At 42.4% G+C, this 26,426-nt stretch overlaps 2 protein-coding genes across 7 annotated transcripts in view; both read left to right on the top strand.

The window, feature by feature from the left end:
- Positions 1–74: 74 nt before the first annotated feature.
- On the top strand, positions 75–17,011 carry DSN1 (DSN1 component of MIS12 kinetochore complex). 2 transcript variants are annotated; one of them, XM_047744126.1, is made up of 11 exons: positions 75–206; positions 1,601–1,649; positions 1,880–2,206; positions 5,134–5,207; positions 5,856–5,928; positions 9,388–9,475; positions 11,344–11,403; positions 11,809–11,880; positions 14,082–14,229; positions 15,528–15,615; positions 16,181–17,011. In XM_047744126.1, exons 2-11 carry the CDS (start codon positions 1,616–1,618, stop codon positions 16,282–16,284), a joined length of 1,068 nt encoding a protein of 355 aa, XP_047600082.1. In that variant the 5' UTR covers positions 75–206; positions 1,601–1,615; the 3' UTR covers positions 16,285–17,011. The 2 variants fall into 2 exon arrangements, with proteins under 2 accessions (XP_047600082.1, XP_047600084.1); XM_047744128.1 differs by lacking the exon at positions 1,880–2,206.
- A 2,726-nt stretch (positions 17,012–19,737) lies between these two features.
- NDRG3 (NDRG family member 3) overlaps positions 19,738–26,426 on the top strand; it is a 76,631-nt gene continuing 69,942 nt past the window's right edge. For all 5 annotated transcript variants that reach the window (XM_047745715.1, XM_047745713.1, XM_047745714.1 and 2 more), the window contains exon 1: positions 19,738–19,783. The gene's annotated coding sequence lies outside the window, so the exon portion shown is untranslated. The remainder of the gene's footprint in view (positions 19,784–26,426) is intronic.

The following is a 26,426-nucleotide window of genomic DNA, read 5'->3' as shown; positions in this document are numbered from 1 at the left end:
AAGAGTGATTTGCATGCTCGTATCTCCGGGACTGAGGCTGCGGGCTGGCCCGGCGTCGTCCGGAAGTCGCAGACCTCTTCGTGGACGCTGTTCGGCTTATCCCAGTACCCGCTCCTTGGCATCGGACCTCTCCGCCCAGTCCAGACCGGTCGCCGCCCCCCAGACAGAGGGGACCGAGGGATTCAGGGCTCTGCGGCCTCCTCCAGGTGAGAGGAATCTTAAAGGCGGGCTGCGCCTCTCGCTCGGGGCCTGTGCAGAACGGTGTTTGAGGGCTGGGGGTGGGTCACAGGCCTGGGTTCGAATTCCACCTGGGCCCCCGCTCCCGGGAATTGCCCCCAGTGGGCCGAGCTTTTGCTCCTTTGAACCTCAGTTCCCCTATCTGTACGGAGAAATAATGATAGTATTTCCAGAGCTGTGGAAAGGATTCTGTGGGATAATGAGATAATGATTCAAATAAAACGCCTGCGTACATACATACACAGATCGTGGCATATAGTAAGCGCTTTGCAAGCAGCTTAACAAATGACATTTGTTGTTATTATCCAAGCTTGAATCTGTAATACAGCCCTGATTGTGGGGATCTAGATCCTTGATCTCCCCACCCTTGTTCTGTAACTTTTCCCATTCTGTCCCTCTCTATATATTAATTTCTCTTTAATTAGAGTCCCTCCCCCTCAAACAGATTTCTGCTGGGAGGGAGGGGTAAGCCTTGAATATGCAGAGATGCTTCCGTCATGTCCTTCCTTGCTTTCTTCCAGTCAGTTGTCTGTGACAGCCACTAGGAATACAAATACAGTCTGGCTGGGGAGACACACCTAAACACACTTTACAGTGCTAGGAAAACTAAGGGGTGGAACAACCAACTTTGCCTAGAGAAGTGGCTGGAAAGCTTCGCATTTAGGCTAGGTTGGGAAGGCTGAATAAGTCTTATAGGCAGGGTGTGTGTAGAGATTCAAGAGTGGTGCAGGGAATGGGGGTGGCAGGAAAGAGCGGGGCTGGGTAGGTTAGGACTAGTTAATGAAAGGTGTCGAATATACTGGAAGAATCTCTGCTGCCGTCTAAAGAAAGGATTGGAGAGGAGCAGTACTGGATGTTGGAAAACTAGTGGAGAGGCTGTAAGATTATTCTGAGGAGGGGGAGGCAGATGGTGGAAGTTCTGAGAACTGGAAGCGGAGAAAAGCTTTCCAGAGACTGTTGGAGGTAGGATGGGCAGTTCTTTGGATGTAGAGATTAAACATAAGAAGGATGATGTGATTTTTCTAGTTTAGAAGACCGTGTAGATCATAATGCCATCTAGGATATGAAGGACTAGTTAAATAATTGGGAAATAAAGGAGGGTGTGTGTTAAGCAAGACAGGAGTATTTCTGATGATGACTTCTGTAGAGATTCAGTACAAGAGGTGATGATAGTCTGATAGTCTCTGGAGGAGGTGGATGCGGTGGGACTAGGCTGGACCTTGTCAGGTAGGTAGTATTTCATGGGCAGAGATGAGCAGGTCAGAAAGGCTGGACAACACAAAGTCTCTTTTGGGATAGTAAAGCCCCAGCGAGACTGAGGCTGAAATGTGAGAAACAGATCACCTTGTTTTCCTATTTTCAGGGTTCTTCATCCAGGATGACTACAGTAATTAGATCGGAGACCACAGAAGGTAAGTACTGTAGTAAAATGGAGGCCCTCTGGCCTTGGGTTCAGTTTTCTGAGCTATTCACAAATGCTTTCTTGGCTCCTGGTGGATTTGGAATTCCGTATTCACATATTTACAGAGATGCTTCCTCACTACTTCCATGATCTGGGGCATACATTTTCTTTTTCCACCTTTTTGCTCAGATGCATTGTTGTGGTGGGTTTGATTTTGTATTCTGACTTTTTCATAACAAGTGCTGGAAGCGGAACCAGTGACATCTAAGATTCATGATCATCCACTAGAATCGGATCCCATCCCTACGGAAGTGTGTAGCAAATCACCTGCCTCCCTGGAGATGACTCAAGGCGTTTCAGAGGAAAGACTTCACCTTGGCTGTAGCCCTAAAATGGGGGGAAGTTGTGATGTTGGCCAGGAGGAAGGACTTCAGTCCAGGTCCCTTCATTTGTCCCCCCAAGAACAATCTCCCGATCATCAAGACAAGAGTCAATCTTGGCGGCGAGCAAGTATGAAGGAAATGAGCCGGCGGAAGTCACTGCCTGCCTTTCATCAGGGCATCACAGGTGGGATGCTGTGTACGTAAGACAGGAGTTCCAGCTCAGATAAGAGGCAGTGAGGTATGGCAGAAAGAATGGAGGATTGACTTGGCTCTGCTACTTGTTTTGTGACTGAGGAAATCATGTCACCTCTGTCAACCTCAGTTTCCTCATCTATAAGAGAGATCCTGAGTACTAATGTCAAACACCTAGTAAGTGTTCCATATGATAGCTATCCATGTTAGCAGCTGCCTCTTGTAATCCACCATGAACAGAAATTCTAGGTTTAATTGTCCAGCACTCACTTCTGCAAGGAGGAGAGGCATTAAAGATTTCTTCTTATGGGTTTCTGTTATTTCCTGAAGTGAAACAGAGGTGGGTGGGTTGCTACCTGATTATAGGCTTTATAACTGAAAATATCTCAGAGGGAGGATGCATGTAAAAATATCTTGGTGAAAACTAAGTTTTTAAACATGCTGTATTTGAATGTGATTTGTGTGAATTTACAATAATAATTATATCTCAGTAAGCATTGAAGTACAAGATTGAATGTGGAAAGTCCAGCACATTTCAGGAAGAACTTACTAGTTGTATAGCCTTGAGCAGATTACTTAAGCTCCTTTGCCTTACAGTCCTTATCAGGAAATGGGATGAAATGATACCTGTTTTACAGGTTTGTGTGAGAATTAAATGAATAGATATATAACACAGTTCTTGGCTTATAGTAAGTAAGTAACTGCAATGTTAAGGTATTGTGGTTATTTTAAAGATATTAGCTCATTTCCAGATGGCCTGATGTCTAGAAGGAAATCTGGCTAAAAATAGCCATTTAGCATATTGCTGCCACAATTGTGCTCATGCACTTCACTCTGTAGATGTGCCAAGAAAATAGCAGCAGTTTCCTAAGATTACCCCTACCTTTATCTCTATTCCAGGGCTTGTGGACCTAAAATTCTGCATAACAGAAAACCACTGATGTAATAAAATTGGTTATCTCCTCGTTATTCCTGACCATTTGCCAGGTTTCTTTGGTTATAGGCAGAAGGTATCCTATTTTTCTGTACTAACAGCAATGAGAAATAATTAGGAAGCAAAAGAACTAAAAACACAGCCAGCTGAAGCTGGAGGACAAAAATATATGTATCTCAAATTTTCTTTGCTCTATAATAACTGATGTTTTTAGAGGGACATAATTGAAAAAAACAGTATCTACATCTTTTTTTTTTTTTTTTTAATTTTATTTATTTCTTTGACAGACAGAGATCACAAGTAGGCAGAGAGGCAGGCAGAGAGAGAGGAAGGGAAGCAGGCTCCCTGCCGAGCAGAGAGCCCGATGCGGGACTCGATCCCAGGACCCTGAGATCATGACCTGAGCCGAAGGCAGCGGCTTAACCCACTGAGCCACCCAGGCGCCCCCAGTATCTACATCTTGTAGTCATTTGAGGATTCAGTGGCATAATTATGTAAAATTCCCCGCCAATTCAGGGGGACTCACCATGTGACCTTGGACAAATTACCTATCATCCAGCCTTTGTGCCTCAGTGTGCTACTTTGTAAAATGGAATTGATAAGCTACTTGCCTTCAGTTTTAATGAGGTGTGCATAACATTTACTGAAATGCCTTTTTTTTTTTTTTTAAAGATTTTATTTATTTATTTGACAGAGAGAAATCACAAGTAAGCAGAGAGGCAGGCAGAGAGAGAGGAGGAAGCAGGCTCCCTGCTGAGCAGAAAGCCCGATGTGGGGCTCGAACCCAGGACCTGGGATCATGACCTGAGCCGAAGGCAGCGGCTTAACCCACTGAGCCACCCAGGCGCCCCTGAAATGCTTTTTATATAGCAAGTGTTCAACAAATTGCTATTAATGTTATTATAAGGTCATTATAGAGAAGCCACATGGCTCTTAGTGGGAAAATACAATTTTTTGGTGGCAGACTTGGGATTGAATTCTGGCTCCACCAGTATCTGGCCTCCAGCTTCGGTTTTCCCATCTGTGAAAAGGAGCTTGTAATTTACAAGACAGTGTATTTAAAGCACACTGGAGTGGCACCTGGCTGACTTACTCCATAGAGCATGAGACTTTTTTAGTAAGATTTTATTTATTTATTTCAAAGAGAGAGAGACAGAAACAGAGCATGAGCTGGGGTGGGGAGGAAGAGGGAGAAGCAGACCCTCCCCTGGGCAGGGTGCCCTATGTGGGGCTCCATCCCAGGACCCTGAGATCCTGACCCGAGCCGAAAGCAGATGTTTAACTGACTGAGCCACCTAGGGCGCCCCAAGCATGCGACTCTTGATCTCAGGGTCTCAGGGTCCTAAGCTCGTGCCCCGCCTTGGTCATGGAACCTACTCAAAAAACAAACAAACAAAAAACCCTGCAGTGCCTGTCATAAAGACACTCAAATATTCCCACCTTCTTTCCTTCAATGCTGAAAATAAAACATCAAAGACAAGTTAAGTGATTTTTTTTTAAGTTACATTATTTTTATTATTTTTTATTATTTTTTTTTAAGGACTTAATTGTTTATTTGAAAGAGAGAGCTTGCATGTGAGCCTCGGCAGAGGCAGAGAAACTCAAGCGGACTTCCGGCTGAGGGGGAAGTAGGTTACAGGGCTTGATCTCACTATTCTGAGATCCTGACCTGAGCCCAAATCAAGAGCTGAACACTCAGACGACTGAGCCATCCAGGCGCCCCCTAACGGACAAGATTTTAATGTAATCCGTAAAAGGTTCATAATAACTTTTTAAAGTTAGTATATTAAACTGGTAAATTTCATTTTTTTTTTGGTGATTCAAAAAAAATTAGATATGCTTTTTATGAATTCTCCTTTTAAGTAGAAAATGCTGCCTAGGAATTCTTGCCTGAAGTTAGACCCCATCAAGAGGGAGGGCAATTTTTAGTTTTTTTACTTTACTGTGTTAGTATCTAGTGCTTTACATGTGATATTTTATGTTAGAGCTCAGCAGATCCATCAGTGGCAACTTAACAGAAAGCAAACGGCTGGTCGCTCTCCTGCTTTCCAGTTTCCAGGTAAGATTCTTGGGATTGAGAAATGCTTTCTTTTTCTTTTTCTTTCTCTTTTTCCTTTTTTAAACTGTTGCTGTGACAGCTCCAAAGAGAGATCAGTATTGTGTGATATATCAATTAAGATTAAAAGAAGTTTCTTTCTAGGTGGGATTAATTTAAAAGCCACATTTAATCCCATCAGCAGCTGATTTTTCTCTCTGGACTAGGCCTTCTACCAGTCCCACTGGTACTATTGCTGCTGCTAATTGAGCACCTGAGAGTCAGAGATGTCCTCAGTCTAGTATATTTTGCCCATTGGCAGCAAATGATGGGAATTTAAAGTGGGTGAAAGTCAGTATCTAAGTTAAAGCAGAAATTTGAGGTCTGACTATATACTGATTGGGAATTATGTGGCTAACTGGCGATTATAACAGTTTAGAGAAGTCATTTGTATTACTTGAATGACCATGTTTCTCTGAACCAAAAATCAAAATGTATAGTCTGAGCAAAGAGATTTTTCCTGATCTACTTATTTGTTTGTATGAAAAATCTTAGGTATAAAAATTAAATCATGTTTACTTTCACATTGATGAAACATCATGAAATTATGTGAACTCAAGACTGGCCTGGAAAATCTTGGTGGTTGTACTGAAAATGCTTTCCTTTATTTAGTTCTCTGTTCAGAAACTTGAACCCTTCCTAAAGGACACTGAGGGCTTCAGTCTTGAAAGTTTTAGAGCCAAAGGTAAGTTGCTAAGAATAGATGAGCAAGCTTTGGCCTTTGGTTTTACCTTTAGTTGAAGCCCCACTTTGAGGACCCCCATTTATAGGAGCTGCTGCCTCACAAAACCAGCCCCCCTCTATATCTTAGAATTGTGTTTAAAGAAGTAAGAATATATACTTATGACATTCAGGAAGTAGGAAAGTGAAAAGTAAGCCTGCTTCCCACACCAAGCCAGTCCAACTCCTCTCTGCCGATTCCACTACAGCCACCAGCTTCCTGTGGATTACTGTAGAGATCTTACTGCATTTCCAACATTTTTACATGCATACCAAATGAACATGTACTCTCTGCACTGTTCTTTACCATATCTTTTTTTAAGGATTTATTTATTAATTTTATTATTTTTTTTAATTCTCTTTTTTTAAAGATTTTATTTATTTATTAGACAGAAATCACAAGTAGTCAGGGAAGCAGGCAGAGAGAGAGGGGGAGGCAGGCTCCCTGCTGAGCAGAGAACCCGATGTGGGGGTCGATCCCAGGACCCTGAGATCATGACCTGAGCCGAAGGCAGAGGCTTAACCCATTGAGCCACCCAGACGCCCTATTTATTAATTTTAGAGAGGGTAGGAGGGAGGAAGTGGGGGGAGGGGCAAAGGATGAGGGAGAGAGAAACTCAAGCAGACTCCGCCCTGAGTGGGGAACCTGATGCGGGACTCTATCTCATGACCGTGAGATCATGACCTGAGCTGAAGCCAAGAGTCAGACGTTCAGCTGACTGTGCCACACAGGCGCCCCTTGTTTTATTTATTTATTTTATTTATTTGATTGAGAGAGTGAGCAAGAGAGAGAGCATGAGTGGTAGTTAGAGGCAGAGGGAAGGGGAGAAGCAGACTCTCCTGCTGAGCAGGGAGCCTGACGTGGGGCTCAATCCCAGGACCCCGGGATCATGACCTGAGCCAGGGGCAGATGCTTACCTAATTGAGCCGCCCAGGCGTCCCTTGTCTTTTTTTTTTTTTTAAACCAATTTGTCTTGCACATGTTCCATATTGCACATATAGAACTGTCTTGAGACATTTTAGTAGCCATATGATATTTCATTTTATAAATGTTCCATATGTGATTTAACCAGTTCTTTCCTGATGGGCTTTTAGGGTTGTTTCCAGTATTTTGCTATTATAATAAATAGGGTAGTGAATACCTTTGTAATTTACACAAGCCTTTTGTCATATACACAAGTAAAAATAAAATAAATTTCTAGAATTTGAATTACATAGATCAAATGAAATGTGAGAAATTACCAGATTGCTTTCCAGAAAGTTGTATCAAGTGGTGCCTGGGTGGCTCAGTGGGTTAAGCCTCTACCTTCGGCTCAGGTCATGATCTCAGGGTCCTGGGATCGACCCCCACATCGGGTTCTCTGCTCAGCAGGGAGCCTGCCTCCCCCTCTCTCTCTGCCTGCCTCTCTGCCTACTTGTGATCTCTCTCTGTTAAATAAATAAATAAAATCTTAAAAAAAAAAGGTCATATCAGTTTATTCTCTTACCAGCAATATATGCAAGTACCTGCTTGTTCATGCTCACAACAGTTTTAGCAAACAATTCAGATTTTTCACTATTTGATAGGTGATAAAAAGTATTTTCCAGTTTTAATCTGTTCCATTTTCTTTCCTTCCTTTTTTTTTTTTTTAAAGATTTTATTTATTTATTTGACAGAGATCACAAGTAGGCAGAGAGGCAGGCAGAGAGGAGGAAGCAGGCTCCCCGCTGAGCAGAGAACCTGATGTGGGGCACGATCCCAGGACCCTGAGATCACGACCCAAGCGGAAGGGAGAGGCTTTAACCCACTGAGCCATCCAGGCGCCCCTCCATTTTCTTTCAAAGAGGATAAGCACTTTTTCATATTTTTTAGGACCACTTGTACTTCATTTTCTGTGTATGTTTATAGCCTTTGTTCATTTTTTTTAAAAAGATTTTATTTATTTATTTAACAGAGAGATACATAGGGAGAGAAAGAACACAAGCAGGGGGAGTGGGAGAGGGAGAAATAGGCTTCCAGCAGAGCAAGGAGCCTGATGCGGGGCTTGATCCCAGAACCCTGGGATCATGACCCGAACCAAAGGCAGACGCTTAACAACTGAGCCACCCAGGCACCCCTGGTTTTTTTTTTTTTTTTTTAAATCCAAAATGTGTTGATTGGGATGGTTTTCCCCTCATCTTGATCCAGGATGCTTTTAGCGCTGCCTCTGTCTGAAGGAGCATCCTTCTGTTAAGCCTTGTTTTTCCTCCCGTAGGCTGGCAAAGGACAGTGGCGCAGCCAACACACAAAACTACTGTTTGTGCATGGCTAAAAACGGTGTGATTTTGTAGCATCCTGGGCACTTCACATCTGTGAAGTAGGAGTTAGGGCTCTGTGCCAGGCACTTCTTGTGCTTCCTTTTCTCTTCCGGGATGGGTGGAGGAGGTTCTTGGAGAGGGGATGTTCTTGTGGGGAGGTCGGCACTGCTGGAAAGGCTCCTTCTCTCATTTTTGAAAATTGGGATGTTGGCTTTTTTTTATATCAGTTTGTAGGAACTCTTTATACATTAGGGAAATTAGCTGTTCCTCTGTGATATAAATTACATATATTCCTAGGAGTCCATTTTTAACTTTCTAGGAGGTAGCTTTTACAGTGTAACTACATAATCATCCAGGGTCAGAAATACTCAGTGTTACCCACTTAAAAGACATGGAAAATAGGGGCGTCTGGGTGGCTCAGTGGGTTAAGCGTCTGCCTTTGGCTCAGGTCATAATCTCCAGGTCCTGGGATCGAGCCCCACATCAGGCTCCCTGCTCAGCAGGGAGTCTGCTTCCCCCCTCTCTCTGCCTGCCTCTCCGCCTACTTGTGATCTCTGTCTGTCAAATAAATAAATAAAGTCTTTAAAAAAAAACATGAAAATATATGAACTCAGACTGTTGTTTATCTTGGTGTTAGACCATCACCATAATTAAAGTAGATAGGATAGCTGTTCAACATCTGCTTTCCCCTCTGCATTTCTCACCTGAGTGCAATTGCAGATCCTTCCAAGTCAAAGCAGAGACCTGTTTTTACCTTATGCCCATAATTCTTTATTCTCCTTTAACATTTTTCATTACGCCCCTGCCTATTGCCTGATTTCTGTAATATGTTCTCCCTTTCAGTGCCAGCAGTTGAAATTTCTTGAGTTAAATGTCAGTACATGTATAACTTGTAACTAGTTTTCACCAGTCAAGTATAAAAAACACTCATAAATGTCATAAAGAGGAGTTGTCTTCCATTTTATCTATACCTACTCAAAAAAAAGGATAAAATCTTTCTGCATATTTATAGTACTACTTTGAATGGGTGAGAGGGCCAGAACGTAACAGGGGACCCTAGAGCTGAGACCACCTTGAGTATATGTTTGTCAGCAGCTTGCTGTGAAAATTCATACTCTTTTTATTTTATGTTTTTCCCCCCCTCTAGCATCTTCTCTTTCTGAAGAATTGAAACATTTTGCAGAGAGCCTGGAAAGTAATGGAACTCTACAAAAATGTTTTGAAGATTCAGAAGGGTATGTGCAGTTCCCCTTCTGTCCTAAATTATAACTTAATTATGACTTCATTATAATTTGTTGTTTATTCACTCAAACATTATCCAGCATCTTCTACACACCAGGGTCTCTAGATGCTAGAGATAAAATGATAAATAAGTCAAGCAAGGTCTTTCTTATGTATTTTAACAGGAGAGACAAACAAATACATAGAAAATAAGGATTTCAGTTAGTGATGATCTAAGAAGTTAGTAACTGTGGTAGTGACTTGATAGAGTGGGCAAGTCTAGTTAGTGTTCAGAGAAGATCTGTAAGACCCGAGTGGTGGAAAGGAACCAGCCATGGAAAATGAGAGGAAAAGCATTGTTCAGATCTTTGCTAGAAATGCAAGTTGGTGATAAACTTATGTTCTTCAGCTATTGGCAAGGAAGAATATTAGAAGTTTTTAATCCCGGTCTCAAACTGGTAGTTCCTCTAGGGGGGCAGGGCCTAACTCTCTAGTTCCTGCCTTGCAACAAATCATGTCACTTGGCCTACCTTATAAAACTTTTTAGTTTTATTTATAATGGCAAATATTTCACAAATGTCTACTTTCCCACAGATTGTTAGAATTACAGTTGCTATCTAGGAAATGAAAAATATGTTGGCTCGACATAGTATCTCTTTTAATGCAGTGTATTTTAGCTACCAGCTGCTGCATCTCAGCCAGAGATGATAGAGGCTGTGTGTTACAGGCCTTGGTAGAGAAAAATGAAAAGTGGAACAACTAACTTGTTTCTACTGCGTAGAGTACCAAGTACATCTGCAGAATATTGGCATTTTCAGTGCCTGCTTCTTTTCCATTAGCATTAGTCACCCAACTGAGCTGAGCCATTGGTGTAAGTAAACATAATCCCTCTCCTCTGATAGCATCATTTTGAGTGGGAAGAAAAGATGGCCATATACAAAAGTATTGTTGGGCCTTAAAAGATGACTCAAAAATGATGTGAACAAGGGCACCTGGGCAGCTCAGTCAGTTGAGCATCCAGCTCTTGGATTCCACTCAGCACCTGATGTCATGACTTGTGAGATCAAGCCCTGAGTTGGGCTCCATCCTAAGAGGGAGTCTGCTTGGGTATTCTCTCTCTGTTCTTTCCTCCGCTCACGCTTTTTTCTCACTTTCTCTCAAATAAATAAATCTTAAAAAAAAAAAAAAATGGTGTGATTTTTGGAGGTGGGAAATTCCAGATGTTTGAGTGTCAGGCTGAGTGAGATTATATGGGGCGTAATAGGTAGAAAAGAAAGACAACAATTAGTACCAAAATTAATGAGCTGGTTGGAGCCAAAACAGGCTAAAGTGCCAGGTTAAAGAGTTTTGACTTTTATTTTGAATGCAGTCAAGAGTCACAGAGTTTGGGATGCCTGGGTGGCTCAGTTGGTTAAGCAGCTGCCTTCGGCTCAGGTCATGATCCCGGCGTCCTGGGATCGAGTCCCACATCGGGCTCCTTGCTCTTTGGGGAGCCTGCTTCTCCCTCTGCCTCTGCCTGCCATTCTGTCTGCCTGTGCTCGCTCTCTCTCCCTCTCTCTCTCTGACAAGTAAATAAATAAAATCTTTAAAAAAAAAAAAAGAGTCACAGAGTTTTAGGCAAGGAAAATAAAATTAAGGAATATTTTAGGGAAAGGTAATCTGGCTAAAGGTGAATTGGAATCAATGAGAGAAATAGAAAATAAAGAGACCACCGAGAAAACGGTTACCTAGTGCAAAAATGAGATAGAGGCCAAGAATAAATATTTGTTGAAAGATGAATTCTGAACACTTTATACTGCCATTAAAATTATGTAAGGCATCTTATTAAAGCAAGTGCCCTTGAAACATTTATTTTGATCTTACAATCCTATCTGTATTCCAGAAAAGCATCAGATTTGTCTCTGGAAACATCAGTGGCTGAGATGAAGGAGTACATAACAAAGTAAGTGAAAATGAGTGATGCTTTGTTGGAAAAATCTAAATTTATCTGGGGAAAATAAGTAGGTCTGGAAAAAATGAATAGTAAATATCCCATTGAGAGTCTCAATATTCGTGTGTCAACATTAGAATTTAGAAAGCTACATATTGGGATCTTGTGGGCTCTACTCATCGCCAGTTTCATACAGTGGACTTGAGGGAATAAGGATGTTAATTTGATTTTAAGAACTCATGTTTGATTTGATTAAATTAATATCCTCTGAATTAGTCGAGCTTTCTAATCCTTGAATGACCTTTTTACTCACATTTTAGAGCCAGAGTAGACACCTAATGTACTTATTGATGCCCTGAATGAGTCAGAATGAGATGATCGAAAAGTAACTGATATTTTTTTTTCCTGATTCTATAGATTTTCTTTAGAACGTCAGTCTTGGGATCAGCTTTTGCAGCACTACCAGAAGGAGGCTGAAGATATATCCAGGTTAGATTCATGATTGGAAATAGGAAGCTATCTTTTACCTTGTGGAATTTGATTTTCTTTTTAAAGATTTTTAATTTACATATTTTACAGAGAGAGAGCATTGAGAGGGAGAACATAGGCAGAGAGGGTGGGAGAGGGAGAAGCAGGCTTCCTGCATAGCAGGGAGCTCGATGTGGGGCTTGATCCCAGGACCCTGGGATCATGACCTGAGCTGAAGTCAGATGTTGAAGGACTGATTCACCCAGGTGCCCTGGAATTTGATTTGAATTGATTTCAGTTCTGTTAGCATAAATTGAAAGATGAGTCTTTTCTCATAGGCCAAATAACTCATCAAAGCTCTATAAAATGTGTATTAACACTCTAGGACTATAAATGGAGAGTTGGGGGAAGGGGATGAAGAATGGGTGTCTCTATTTTCAGTCAACAGAATTGCTTCTGTTCAGTGTCCTTGGCTGCTGTTCCATATCTTTGGGGCGACAGACTCATCTCTGCCCTGTACCAGGGCACCTAGGATTGGGCTAAAATCTTGGTCATGGCATGTCAGTTTGCACGTGGCCTTCAAGCTGCAGGTATGGCAGAGAACCCTGGCCAGGTCCTTTGTAGAAGTGCAAAGACCTGAAAGGGGGTGGTGAGATAGGGTGTACAGGAGAGAGAGGATCTTTGGGTCCCAAAGACTTAAGAAAATGGGAAAGTGCTAGACTTTGATTAGTTGGTCATGTAAGCCAGTGATTTTTTTTTTTTAATATTTTTTATTTATTTATTTGAGAGAGAGACAGTGAGAGAGAGCATGAGCGAGGAGAAGGTCAGAGAGAGACGCAGACTCCCCGTGGAGCTGGGAGCCCGATGCGGGACTCGATCCCGGGACTCCGGGATCATGGCCCGAGCCGAAGGCAGTCGTCCAACCAACTGAGCCACCCAGGCGTCCCTAAGCCAGTGATTTTAAACTTATTTTTCCCCAACAGAATCTCAGCTGGAAATCCAAATATAAAATGTTACTTAAAGCCCTAACTGCAAAAGTAGCAGCAGAGAGGTGCTTTCAGGAACATGGTCTGAAAATTTCCGCAGTCAGGGCACTGATGGTTATCAGTTACTTTATTTGCCCCTTATATGGTCCTTTTATGAAGTTGGGTTAAGTATAAGATGGCAGTTTCAGAATAAAAACTTTTGATGTGGCATAGTTTACTGGTTAAGAGGAATGCATCTAGAAGCAGATTATCTCTGTTCAAATACTAATTATTCCTTCATTTTGTGTTCTTGGGCAAGCTACTTTATTGCTAAGCTTGGAGTTCCTCTTGAAAATGGGGATAATATTAGTATCTATCTCATTGGGTTATTGTGAGTGTTAAATAAGGTGAAATGGAACGTGTTTAGCAGGGTCTGGCAGTCAGGAAATTGTAGGAGTGGTGGTTGTTAAAGAGTCCTCAGTTTTCATGAACTCTCCATTTTCAGTTATTTCAGATAATTGAGGTGGCCCAGCATTTTTCTTAAGAAGAGATCATAGACATGGATTTCAGGAAAGCAAGCTTTGGCTTTACTATACCTCACATGTAGTCCTTTTTGTAAATGGACCTTACTGTTAGGTGGAATCAACTGATGTGAAGGTTCTAGCTAGCATTTCCAGGAGTCCAGTGGTATAAATATGTTAACGCTGGCATAATCATTTCAGAACCCTCTTATTAATAAGATAGCCTACTCCGATAGTAGAGCGGAAGAATATTGGTTCTGGTTAACAAAGCCTTATTGGAGATTTTTTCCCCTATGTTGTCTTACGTATATTCCCCCAGAAAATGATTATAAAAATTCCTTGAGGGGTACATGGGTGGCTCAGTCTGTTAAGCTTCTGCCTTTGGCTCAGGTCATGATCTCATGGGATTGAGCCCTGCTCAGTGGGGAGTCTGCTTCTCCTTCTCTCTCTCACATAAGTAAATAATAAAAAAAAAAAAAACCTTTAAAAAAAATTCCTTGTGGTGTGCCTGGGTGGCTCAGTGGGTTAAGCCTCTACCTTTGGCTCAGATCATGATCTCAGGGTCCTGGGATCGAGCCCTGCGTCGGGCTCTCTGCTCGACAGGGAGCCTGCTCCCTGCCCCCCTGCCCCCCGCCCCCGCCTGCCTCTCTGCCTACTTGTGATCTCTATCAAATAAATAAATAAAATCTTTAAAAGAAAAAAAAATTCCTTGCTCTTTTTTTTTTTTCCCCTCCAGAGGATCAGCTGAAAACAAAGTTACTGAAGTTGAAGTGGAACCTGCAACATATCTTGGATCTTCCCAGAGTGAAGTCCTTAATACAAAGCCTGACTACCAAAAGATATTGCAGAACCAGAACAAAGTCTTTGATTATATGGAGTTGGTGGTGAGTGGGCTCATGTTAATTTGGTTATTTAGCTTTGCTATGTTGTCCTTGGAAATGTAAGAGACCTGGAGAATATATGTAATGAGATAAGTATATTCAGCTCTACCTTGAGGAAACATGGAGAAACAATAAAAAAAATAAATATGTGGTGCTAAGAGCTAATAAAACAGGGTAAAGGAGTTGGTGTACAGGAAGGGCAGTAAGTTTCTGTATAGAGCAGTTGTTGATGGTCCTTCTAAGGAGCCTTTTTTTTTTTTTTAAAGATTTTATTTATTCATTTGATAGAGCACAAGCAAGGGGAGCTGTAGGCAGAGGGAGAAGCAGGCTCCCCTAGGGCAGGGAGCCCAGTGCAAGTTTTTTTTTTTTTTTTAAAGATTTTATTTATTTATTTGAGAGAGAGACAGTGAGAGAGAGCATGAGCGAGGAGAAGGTCAGAGAGAGAAGCAGACTCCCCATGGAGTGGGGAGCCCGATGTGGGACTCGATCCCGGGACTCCAGGATCATGACCTGAGCTGAAGGCAGTCGTCCAACCAACTGAGCCACCCAGGCATCCCCCAGCGCAAGTTTTGATCCCAGGACCCTAGGATCACAACCCGAACTGAAGGCAGATCCTTAACCGACTGAGCCACCCAGGCACCCCTCTACAGTGCCATTTTAACAGAGACTTTAAAGAAATGAGGAAGTGAGCCATGAGGACATTTGGGAGAATATTATTGTATCACTCCCAAATATTGACAGGAAGCAGATGCACTTGATAAAGGCTAATTGAAGGAGTGATATGTAAAGTATGGGTATTGAGGAAACCACAAGGATTGATGAAGTAACCTGGGACTTAGAGGCAGTTGAACTCTTACTATCCCTGGGCCTGAAGGACAGAGGGGAGGAACAGTCACTGTGGTACCAGAGGAAGAAAGTCATATAGTGGGCTGCTTTGAGAGAGCCATGACCTTCAGTTGAGAGAACTAACTCAAGACGACCCTTTCAGCAAGCCTGCATAAAAATACCCTGACTTCATTAAGCTCCCTCCCACTTGGGCTCCATCTTGGCTATACCTGCCCAGACACCCGAAGACATGGAATCCTGTTTGAGGTTACGCATGGCAGCCTCCCAGAGCATAGAGCAGCATGGAGAAGTGCAGAGTGTGGATCTGGAGGAGCAAACACAATGTGTGGCACAAGCATTCCAGGTTAAAATGACAGCAGAGGCAAAGCTCCTGAGTTGGAGCTTGCCTGTCCTTTTTTGAGGAACATCAAGGAAACCACGGACCCTTATAACTCACAGCTGTCTTTCTTGTACAGATGGACGAACTGCAAGGCTCGATGAAGCAGCTGCATGCTTTTATGGATGAAAGTACCCACTGTCTCCAGAAGGTGTCAGTACAGCTTGGTGAGTGTGTGTCTTCTGGGGACTAGAGCTTGCACTATTTTATATATGATAGCCCTTCAGATACAAACTGACCTCCAAAGCATATGGTCTCGGAGAATAAAGCCTGTATGAGAAGATTTCTTTCTCTCCCCTCACAATAATTATTATGCTGTGGGTACTCAAAGTTAATGGGAAATTTCTAGTTGTGAATTCCACAATAACACAGTAGACTGAAAATGAAATCCCCACAAACTGTGTTGTTTTAGTAAATCTAAGCTTTTAAATACCCATTGCCATTTTCCTTTTCATTCTTCAAGGATTCACTAAGTGACACTGACATTACTCCCCTGTTGCTTTTCCTTGGCCTCCTCCAGTCCTAAATTATTTGCTATATATACCTTCATTTTCTCATTACATTTTATTATGGTTGTGGTTGCAGCTGGCTTTCCTGCCAGACTGCCATCTCCTTGAGGACAGAGACTCTTGTCACTGTAATGCCCTTCAGTGTCTGACACAGTGTCCATACAAGTTTTCAATAAATGTTATTTTGAATTCAATTGAAATTTAATTCTGTCTTTTTCTGCAGGGAAGAGAAGCACACAACAATTAGACCCCTCACCAGCTCGAAAACTCCTTAAGCTTCAGCTACGTAACCCACCTACCACACATTGCTCTAGGTCTTGTCAGTGACTTCATGTAGTTTTCCTGCACAAGTTGCTCCAGAGGAGAGAAATCGGAAGAGTGCCCGAGCACATCGCAACTGCATGGCAGTCTGAGCTGGTGATAGCTGCCCTGTTGCCTTTGAGGATAATTGGCTGAACATAGAGCCCTACAGTTTGTTTTTTGTTATTTTTGTTTTTTCAAAAAGTGACAGAATTTATGCATCTGTAAGAGTGTAGCATAGATACTTTTTCCAAGAATGTGCACAAGGCTTGCAACTTCTATAGTGGAATGACCTTGAGAACTAGTAGCCCATTCTTTTAAATATCCTTCATGGTCAGCAATCTTCATCTTGTGAAGATGTTTTTTAGGTTTTGAAACAATCCAAAGCCATTTAGGACCAAATCCAGGGAAACATTTTAGGGGTCAGGTTGGCTTCTGGTAGTAAAGGAATGGGACTGATTTTGTAGCGTGGCCCTGAAGGTGATTTTTGGTAGAGGAATTTTGAGTGTTGTTTGCATCATGTGGATAAACATGTATCACTTTACATGATGTCCGAATTGAAGGAAATACATACTCATTCTCTATCCTGTTGTCTACAGTGTGCGTTAGGTTTTAATATTGAGTTGATATCCAAAAAAAAAAATTGAGTTGATATCCTAAATCCTGGGTTCATGGCAGGAAAGGCTAAGTACTATTTTTCATTGTTCTCTATTTTTAATAATTTGCGCTATAAAATTGCATATTATTAAATGCTTTCTTTGTCTTTGTGTATACTTTGAGCATATAAAAAAATTTTTTTTAAAGATTTCATTTATTTATTTGACAGATAGAGATCACAAGTAGGCAGAGAGGCAGGCAGAGAGAGAGGAAGGGAAGCAGGCTCCATGCTTAGCAGAGAGCCCAATGCAGGGCTCGATCCCAGGACCCCAGGATCATGACCTGAGCTGAAGGCAGAGGCTTTAACCCACTGAGCCACCCAGGCGCCCCTATAAAAAAAAAATTTTAAGGCAGTGTGGGCTTAGCAGAAAATAACATTCTTTGCCAAGATGCTGAAGTGAACAGTAGTGTGGAAATATGCCTCAGCATTAATTACCAGGAAAACACCAACTAATTTATTGTTAATATTGTTATTCTCTGATCCTCCTAATACCTAATACCCAGTCATAATCTTAAGTCTTAAACCTTGGCCTAAGTACCAATTAGTGAGAGGTGATATCTCCTTCCTTTGACCTACATTCCTTTCTGTCTTTTTTCTTTTCTTTCTTTTCTTTTTTTTTTTTCTTTTTTTTAAGAGATTTTATTTATTTGACAGAAGGAGAAATAATCAAGCTTGATCCCAGGACCCCAAGATGATGATCTGACCCGAAGTCAAATGCTTAGCTGACTGAATACCCAGGCACACACACACCCTGTATTCCTTTTTTTTTTTTTTTCCATTTATTTACAGAGCCCCTGCTATATGCCATGCACAGTTCTAAAAACTGGGGAGAGAGCAAAGAACAAAAACAGACATGGGAGTTGGTCATAGTGTCTGGAACTTAGGCATGTGACCTATGTGTTAAAAGCCTAAATGCCACTTACTGTCACTGAGAAAAAGTTATTTAACTCTTATCTGTAAGATTGGGAGAAAGAAGGAACCTGTATCACAGGGATGCTGTAAATCAGATTAAATAGTATACATTTAGAACAGTGGTAATAATGTGCTGGAAGGGCAAAAGCTTTAACAACTGGGTGGATTAATAGAGCAGCTAAAGAGATAGGAAAGCTAGTAGTTTAATCTGAGATACCAAATGGGGAAGTCAACTAGACCATTGGATATAGAGGTGGAAAACTGTGTAGAAACATTTGGATCTAGAGAGAAAATTTGGAAGTAACTGATATGTAGCTATTGAAGCCTTGAGAATGGATAATATTGTCAAGGCTAGAGCAGGAAGGGAAACTTTGTACAGCCCCAAGGAAAGTTGGGGCTTTTAAGCATCAGAGTAGTATTAATTGCCTACTGTTTCAGAAGCAGAGTAGTACAATGGGAAGAGCACACCGTTTGAAGTGAATCTTCATCTGTTTTGCTCAAATTTACTCATCTATGAAGTGGGGATAGATGACACCTCTCCCAGGTGATTGTACCTTCCCTCATTTTATTACATTGTATCGCATTTTTTGTTTGTAAGAACTTATTCAAACTCAAGCATAAAAGGCGTGTTTTTGTCTGCATCTTCAACAGCCATATAAGATAGAGCATATTAAAATAGTAACATTTATAAGCTCTAAGGATTTTACATGCATATAGACCACAATTTAGGTAGCTTGTATTTTATTGTCTTTGTAGATGAAGAACTCAAGCACACGGAGGCTTAATAATCTAATCAAGGACAGAGAGTAGAACCGATTTGACACTCAGTAAATGTCAGCAGATAAATCATATTTAAAAAGTCTGTGCTTGGGGCGCCTGGGTGAGTCAGTGGGTTAAAGCCTCTGCCTTCAGCTCACGTCATGGTCCCAGGGTCCTGGGATCGAGCCCCACATCGGGCTCTGCTCAGCAGGGAGCCTGCTTCCTCCTCTCTCTCTGCCTGCCTCTCTGCCTACTTGTGATCTCTGTCAAATAAATAAATAAAATCTTAAAAAAAAAAAAAGTCTGTGCTCAATTAACTTAGTTTCCCCTCTTCCCAAGTTTCTTTCAGGAATTGTGCTTGACAAGTAACATTATAGACAGTCACTGTCCTCGACATGTTTGGTAACATTCCTAATATTTGTCTTAATTTAGTTGAGACTATGACTATTGATTTTTAGTCAATGAGATTTACCAAAAAGCTCTTTCAGAGAGGGAATTATGTCCGGTACATTTTGGTGTTATATCTTTGGGTCATTAAGCTTAATGTGTGTAATCATTCTTAAAACAACACACCAAAACTCTTGTGGCACCCAAAGAAAGGAAATGGTGTGGCTGGCAGTTGTAATAGAGGTGATAGAATGGAGGACCGGGAATTAGGAGCCCTGAATCTTGGATTCTAGTTCTTCAATTAACTGTGCTCATTCCCCCAAAATTTGGTAAGCGTCTTCCACAAGCTAAGCACTGTGCTAGGCTATATGCTTTTAGGTACATCTTTGGGTCCACGTTAAAGGAAGATGACTTCCTTTCCTTGCAAGGGTTAGTAAGAGCTTCATTAGGGATGTGATTTGGCGGAAGGGGAGGAGGCGGGCCAGAGGCTGCACTCAACGCCCCGCCCTCCGGGCAGCTCTAGTTTCAGGTTCTCCCAGGAGACTCCGCAACAAGAAAAACTACACCCAAGATGGCGCCGCCGGGCCTTCTCAGTTCAACCACCATCTTCTCGGTAGTTCTTGAGGGGGTAGGCACAGCTCGCCTGCGCGGCCCCGCCATCCTCAGTGCGCCTGAGCGGCCGCAGAGTCTTCCCCGCCCCTCTCACAGCTGCCGTCGCTGCTGCTGCTGCTGCCGCCGCCGCCGCCGCCGCCGCCGCCGCCGCCGCTGCCGCCGCCGCTGCTGCACTGCTGGCGGTTGCTTGCGCCTCAGGTGAGTGAGCGCCTGAGCCCGGCCCGCTGGAGACGCACGGCGCTGCCTGCGGGGGCGTCGCTCCCCGTGCTTTCTCCTTCCGCGCCTCATCTCCGCGGCGCGCGGGGGCTCGTGGCTCGTGCTGCCAGCCTCCTCCGGGTACCCCGGCCCCCTCCGCTCTCCCCGCCGGCGGGACCTGGGTCAGCCCGGCCTCCCTAGCCTCTACCCGCGCCAGGGCTTCGTGGCCTCGCGACGAAGCTACGGATGACAGCGTACGGGCGGCAGGGGTCGAGCCTCCGGGCGCCCGGCCCCCTCGGTCTCAGGACGCCCCTCAAGCGCGCCCTCCTTTCCCGCTCCTGCCGTACAGGCGGCAGAGGTCGGTGGGCCTCGGGTTGGGCGTTCATCTCCCCCGCCCGTCCCAAAGCCAGGGGGGCTTGAAAGGTGGGCGGTGAGCTCGCCTCGCATGCGTACGACGCTGGTGCAGCGGGAATGTCCTCGGGCAGGACCCCACGATGACCGTACGAGGGAGGGGCTTCCTAACCCCACTTTACAAATGAGGAAACTGAGGCACAGAGGTGAAGTGCCATGCCCAAGGTCACGCACCTGATAGGGGCAAGGGCTAGCTCTTGAAGTCAGGGTCTCGGGCTCTCAGGCCATTATAGTTGGAATTTGGTCTTGTACCTTTAAAAATTTTTGAAATACACTTGCGTCTCTGGAGCTGTTTTTGAAATAGACTTGCATCTTTGGAGTTGCTTCTTCAACGTCATAAAAGTAGGCTGTGAAAATATCTTGTTGGAGTACAATTGAGGTGTTACTGTAATAATAATAGTAGTATGTTGAAGAGCTCACCTTCGTCCAACGCTTGCTGTGTGCCAGGGATATTAAATATTTTATGATGATTATCTCACTTAATACCTCAGCAATTCCCAATCCAGCGTGTCCCCCTTTTTCATGCAGCTCCTCCACCCGCACCCCCCCCCCCATGGAAGCTGGCCTCAGTGTCACCCGTAGACAGACTAGAACCTCATGGCTGAGGAGGCAGGGGAGCTCTCCCCTGGTACCTCACTGGCAGAACAGGGATAAGCCTTGTCTGCCTGCATCCAAATTTTACCCCCAATCTGGTCCCCCAGAGGATATAATTAGTCTTCCTCTTTTGGCTGCCAGGAGAACAGGACTGGGCTAGCTGGGCTGGCTGGATCTGGAGGTGACGGAGCAAATTTGGTGAGCACTCACCTCATTCTGGGGCTTTTTGGCTCTGTTCCAACACTTGGCTTGAACATCTCAGTATATAAGATAAAGTAACAAGAGAAAGAAGGCATTGACAAAGTGGTGGTGAATATAAGAAGCCTCCAAGATTTAAAGCCCCAAAGGAACAGATGTAAAAATATGTGAATGTTTCTTCCCCAAAATAACTAGCTCAAGTGTCTTTTTTCTCCCTTAGCAAATCTTCCTACATACTTCAAAGCTCCATTAAGTCACCACCTTTTCTGTGAAGCCTTCCTTGCTTGATTTTCCCAATTAAACACACAGACACAGGAGGGTAGAGACTTTAGTCTTAGCCTCAGGACTATTAGCCCTTTGAGGTCAGAAATCATCTTTGCAGCCCCAAGTGCTTGGTTCATAGTAGGCCGTTGGTAAAGACTGTGAATTTCCACTGCTCCTTTTCATTACTCAGAGTGATGTTTTCCTGCTGCCCTTCTGTTCCTCCTTCTTGCCCTTCAAATTCTCTTTGCTATCCTTTCCTTTAGATTCAACTTCTGGTTGAATCTGACCAGTCACTCAGAAATCTCTGTTGCACCCTGTTTCTGTAAATTTGCACATAAGGGTTTTGCATCAAGAATCCTATTTATCCCAAGCAGTGGAGTTGGTATATGCCACTTAAGTGTACAGGGTAGTTTTTATTTGCATGTTGCAGTAAGGTAGCCTATCTACCTTTTTAGTCTATCCCTAGATACATGTTAGAATTTTTACAGTCTTTTGCCTTAAGTGACTGGCTACCCCTGATGCTATCAGGGTAATCGGAATTTTTTCCTTAAAACAATTCATATTATTTACAATGTTAAGTATTCAGAGGGCTTTTTGGGAGGCAGCAGATCTGTGTATAGGTTTTCTACGTAAATGAAGCTTTTTAAAGAGTTTTTCCAAGTAAATTCCTGCAAATACATTAAGCTGTTATTGTATATAAGGCATGGTATAAGATTTACAGTTGAATAAAATATGATTCTTGGTAAAAGACCTTACTAGCTAACTGGGAAACACACCGTATTTAGCTGTAACTCAAGTCGAGTCTAAAAAATTGGTATAATAACATTATAAGCAAGCAATATGACAGTATAATGGGATGTTTCATAAAATCATACACTGTTGAAGTTGAAAGGAAGCATCAAGTCTTTGAGTCCATCTTTTCTGCCTTCATGGACCCCATCCTGAGAAGTAAACTTGTCCAAGCTCACAGAACTGAGGATTACAACTTGAAATTCTAGACTTTTTATCCATTAATCAGTGAATTCATCTTTATGTTAACCAGCGATTCTATTAAAATTCCATTTATATGCTTAGAATGGGGGTGAGGAAGAGATAACAAAAATATGATTCATGTCTTTAAGGAGTTTTGCTGGAGAATAGTGAAGAACTGTTAATTGTAACTATAATTGTTAATTTGTATGGTAGAGGAACTAGGTATGTCACAGGGGTGCAGGAGAGGCAAGAGGGGTCAGCATGAGCTGTGGTGGTGAGAGCACTATGGGGAGGAGTTAGGACTTTCTGGGCTTTGACAGATTGGTAGGGAAGAATGAAAAAGGACAAGGAAAGCATTTTGAAGTAGGGTGGTGAAACTATGTATAAGAAAATAGTAAAAACATGGGCGCCTGGGTGGCTCGGTGGGTTAAAGTCTCTGCCTTCGGCTCAGGTCATGATCGAAGCCTGCTTCCCCTCCTCTCTCTGCCTGACTCTCTGCCTACTTGTGATCTCTCTCTCTCTGTCAAATAAATAAATAAAATCTTTAAAAAAAAAAATTAAAAAAAAAAAAGAAAGTAGTAAAAACAGAAACAAAAAACCCTGGGTTGACTAGGGTGACTGGACTGGATTAGAATAGTGGTTCTCAGGGGCGCCTGGGTGGCTCAGTGGGTTAAACCTCTGCTTTTGGCTCAGGGGTCCTGGGATTGAGCCCCGCATAGGGCTCTCTGCTTAGCAGAGAGCCTGCTTCCCACCCCTGCCTGCCTCTCTGCCTGCTTGTGATCTCTGTCAAATAGATAAATAAAATCTTAAAAAAAAAAAAAAAAGTGGTTCTCAACTCTTAGTGTGCATTAGTATCACCTGAAGAGATTAAAACCCAGATTTTAGGGGGTGTCTGACTGGCTCAGTCGGTAGAGCATACATCTCTTCATCTCTGGGTCGAGTTCAAGCCACACTGGCATAGTGCTTACTAAGCAATTAAAAAATAAAACCATATTGTCGGGGGCTCCACTTCCAGAGTTTCTAATTTAGGTCCAGAGTGGGGCCTGGGAATTTGTATTTTTTTTTTAAAGAGCATTTGGTTTTTGGCTTTTATTTTACTTTTTTTTTTTTAAAAAGATTTTATTTATTTGACAGGCAGAGATCACAAATAGGCAGAGAGGCAGGCAGAGAGAGAGAGGAGGAAGCAGGCTCCCCGCTGAGCAGGGAGCCTGATGCGGGGCTTGATCCCAGGACCCTGGGACCATGACCCGAGCTGAAGGCAGAGGCTTTAACCCACTGAGCCACCCAGGTGCCCCGGGAATTTGTATTTTTAACAAATTCTCAGATGATGATGCTTTTAATTCAGGGACAACACTGAGAACTTCAACTGGATTTGAATGTTGAGAAGGTAGAGTCAGAAACTGTCAAATAATTTATTCCAAAAAAGTGTAATAGTGTGTGTTCTGTATACCAGGATAGGAGAGCTCTGGAAAGATACATTCCAAACTGTAATAGTAGTCACGTATGGAAGTAAGATTTAGGCGGTTGGAGAATTCACTTGTATTCTATACCTTTTAGATACTTTTGCATTGTGTATGCATTTTGCATACTTCTTTTGTATTTTAAAAAGGGAAGAAAAGAGTCCTTTTTGGAGATATAAATATTTATGGATTTAAAAAGAGCTTGCTGAAGTAATCTAGTGTCATACAATAAACATTTTTAGACTGTATGCCAGATGCTACTAGGTTCTGGAAATACAAAACCTTTGCTAAAGCTTGCAGTCCAGTCATGGAGATAGGCAGATAACAATTCTACAAAATGTCATGTGAGCTTTGCAAGGACAGGGTCTAGCTTTATGCATGCCAGATGATAGGCATTTGGTAAATGATGAGTAAATGAGCAAATGCAGGCAGGAAGTGAGGATAGAAAGAAAAAAAAAGGCAAATGGAGATTTGGGGAGAAAAAAAAATGACAAGACTGAACAGGGATGATAAAAGGAAAAGCTGTGTCAAGGACTTCCAAATCCAAATATTGGTAACATTTTTTTTTTAAGATTTTATTTATTTGTCAGAGAGATAGAGCAAGAGTGAGCACAGGCAGATAGAATGGCAGGCAGAGGCAGAGGGAGAAGCAGGCTCCCTGCTGAGCAAGGAGCCCGATGTGGGACTCGATCCCAGGACGCTGGGATCATGACCTGAGCCGAAGGCAGCCGCCCAACCAACTGAGCCACCCAGGCGTCCCTATTGGTAACATTTTGATTGGGTTTATTGCAGAACTGGGTGTCAAGTTGTCTATTCTGAAAGAGCTTTTTAAGTCAGTCCCCCCCTTTTTAAAGACTTTATTTATTTATTTGACAGAGATCACAAGTAGGCAGAGAGGCAGGCAGAGAGAGGGTGAAGCAGGCTCCTCGCCGAGCAGAGAGCCCTGTGCGGACCCAGGACCCTGGGATCCTGTCCTGAGCCGAAGGCAGAGGCTTAACCCACTGAGCCACCTAGGTGCCCTCCCCCTCCCTTTTTAAGAGACTGATAATAGCACACAGAAACTTAACCTAGATTGAGGGTATTTACCAGATTTCAGGGCTTTCTTTGGTAAATTAAAATTTTTATTTTTAATCACAATACTAGTTTTATTTTATTTATAATATTTATCTACAGTTTTGCCATCAATTGTTCTTTTATTAATGTGAAATTAACTAAGACATACGGAGACTAAAATGCAATGCAGAAATGGGTGGTATTGTATCTTCATCTTATTTCTTAAGTGAAGGGATGGTATAATTCTGTCGTGTTTTCCATAACACCTCACAGAGTTTGACATATTATCAGTCCTAAATGAGTATCCGTTGCTGATGGCTGAATGGGGTGTACTTTGGGGGAAATGTGGCTCCCTGCATTCTGAGGTGACTTCTGTATAAACACTAATTACATTACCAAACAAGCTGTGCTATTAAACTTGGTAAAGAACATATGATATGGAGTAGGTGTTGTAATGTAATGTAATCCCCAGCTTTTTGTTTGGCGCTTGTACTTTTTGTCTTCCTCAGAGATTTAATATAGAAAATGAAAATTCATTTCCCAGGTAAAGGGGTGGCTTCCCCCAGGTTTTGGCTACATTTTTGACTATAGCCCCTCACCACTTAAGAATGTCCACAGTCTAGTTTGAGTTTTCAGTTTATCAAGTATAAATTTCTGATACAGCCATTCTTTACACTCCATTTTATTGCCTCTTTTATTTTTTGTTGTTACAGGTTTTGCAGTATCTTTTTTTTTTTTAAGATTTTCATTTATTTATTTGACAGAGAGAGTGAGAGAGCGATCACAAGTAGGCAGAGAGGCAGGCAGAGATAGAGGGGGAGGCAGGCTCCCTGCTGAGCAGAGAGCCTGATGTGGCTTGATCCCAGGAACCTGAAACCACGACCTGAGCTGAAAGCACAGGGTTAAACCTCTGAGCCACCCAGGTGCCCCTGCAGTATCTTTTTAATGATAATGCTGTTTCAGGCCTGGGGGCCATAGTTACTGTGTTGTAGGATCTATGAGTTTGATAGCCTAAACTCTCATTAATGCGATAAATCAGGGTAAGGAAAATTGTACGGAGCTGTATGAAACTGTATGAAGTTGCTTCCTATTTATACTGATATCTTAATGTTAGAAGTCTTGTCAGCTTTTCATTTAATTGGTAATTGTCATACGGTAATCTTCCTAGAAATATTTGGTTTTTCAAAACAGACATAGTTGTTTATTAAAAATGACAGTTTTATCCTTACAGTGCTTGCACATTTTTAAGCCTGTACCTTCAACTTATGGATAAAAGTTGAATACTTTTGTAAATTATGAGGTTTTAGCTCGGAAGCCATTTTGTGTGAAACAGTAATACTTGGCAGAGAAGAAGAGGGGAATCAGATTTATTGTCTCTTTATTTCTGCAGTTGAGAAAACTCTGGAGACAGGGCCCCTCCTGCCATTTTTAAACTTTTGTAGATATCACTTCTTTTGAGTCTTTGTGTTGGGACATAGTTTTAACAGAGTGTTAACTAAAATATAACTCTGGGTGATGAGATCGGATAGGATAGATTGTTTTTCAGATACAGGCAGGTTTCAGGGTTCTCCTATTACAGTAATAATGATCATAATCATAATACCTGAACATTGTATGGTGCTTCTTTTGTCATTAAGATCCTAGTAAACTCTGGTATCCAAACCAAAAAAATAAGGAGAATGAATGATTAGTTG

The sequence above is a fragment of the Lutra lutra genome, chromosome 9 (genome assembly GCF_902655055.1).
Source record: "Lutra lutra chromosome 9, mLutLut1.2, whole genome shotgun sequence".
Classification (NCBI taxonomy): Eukaryota; Metazoa; Chordata; class Mammalia; order Carnivora; family Mustelidae; genus Lutra; species Lutra lutra.
The sequence above is the reverse complement of the archived record's forward strand: the minus strand, read 5'-3'. Positions and strand labels throughout refer to the sequence as shown.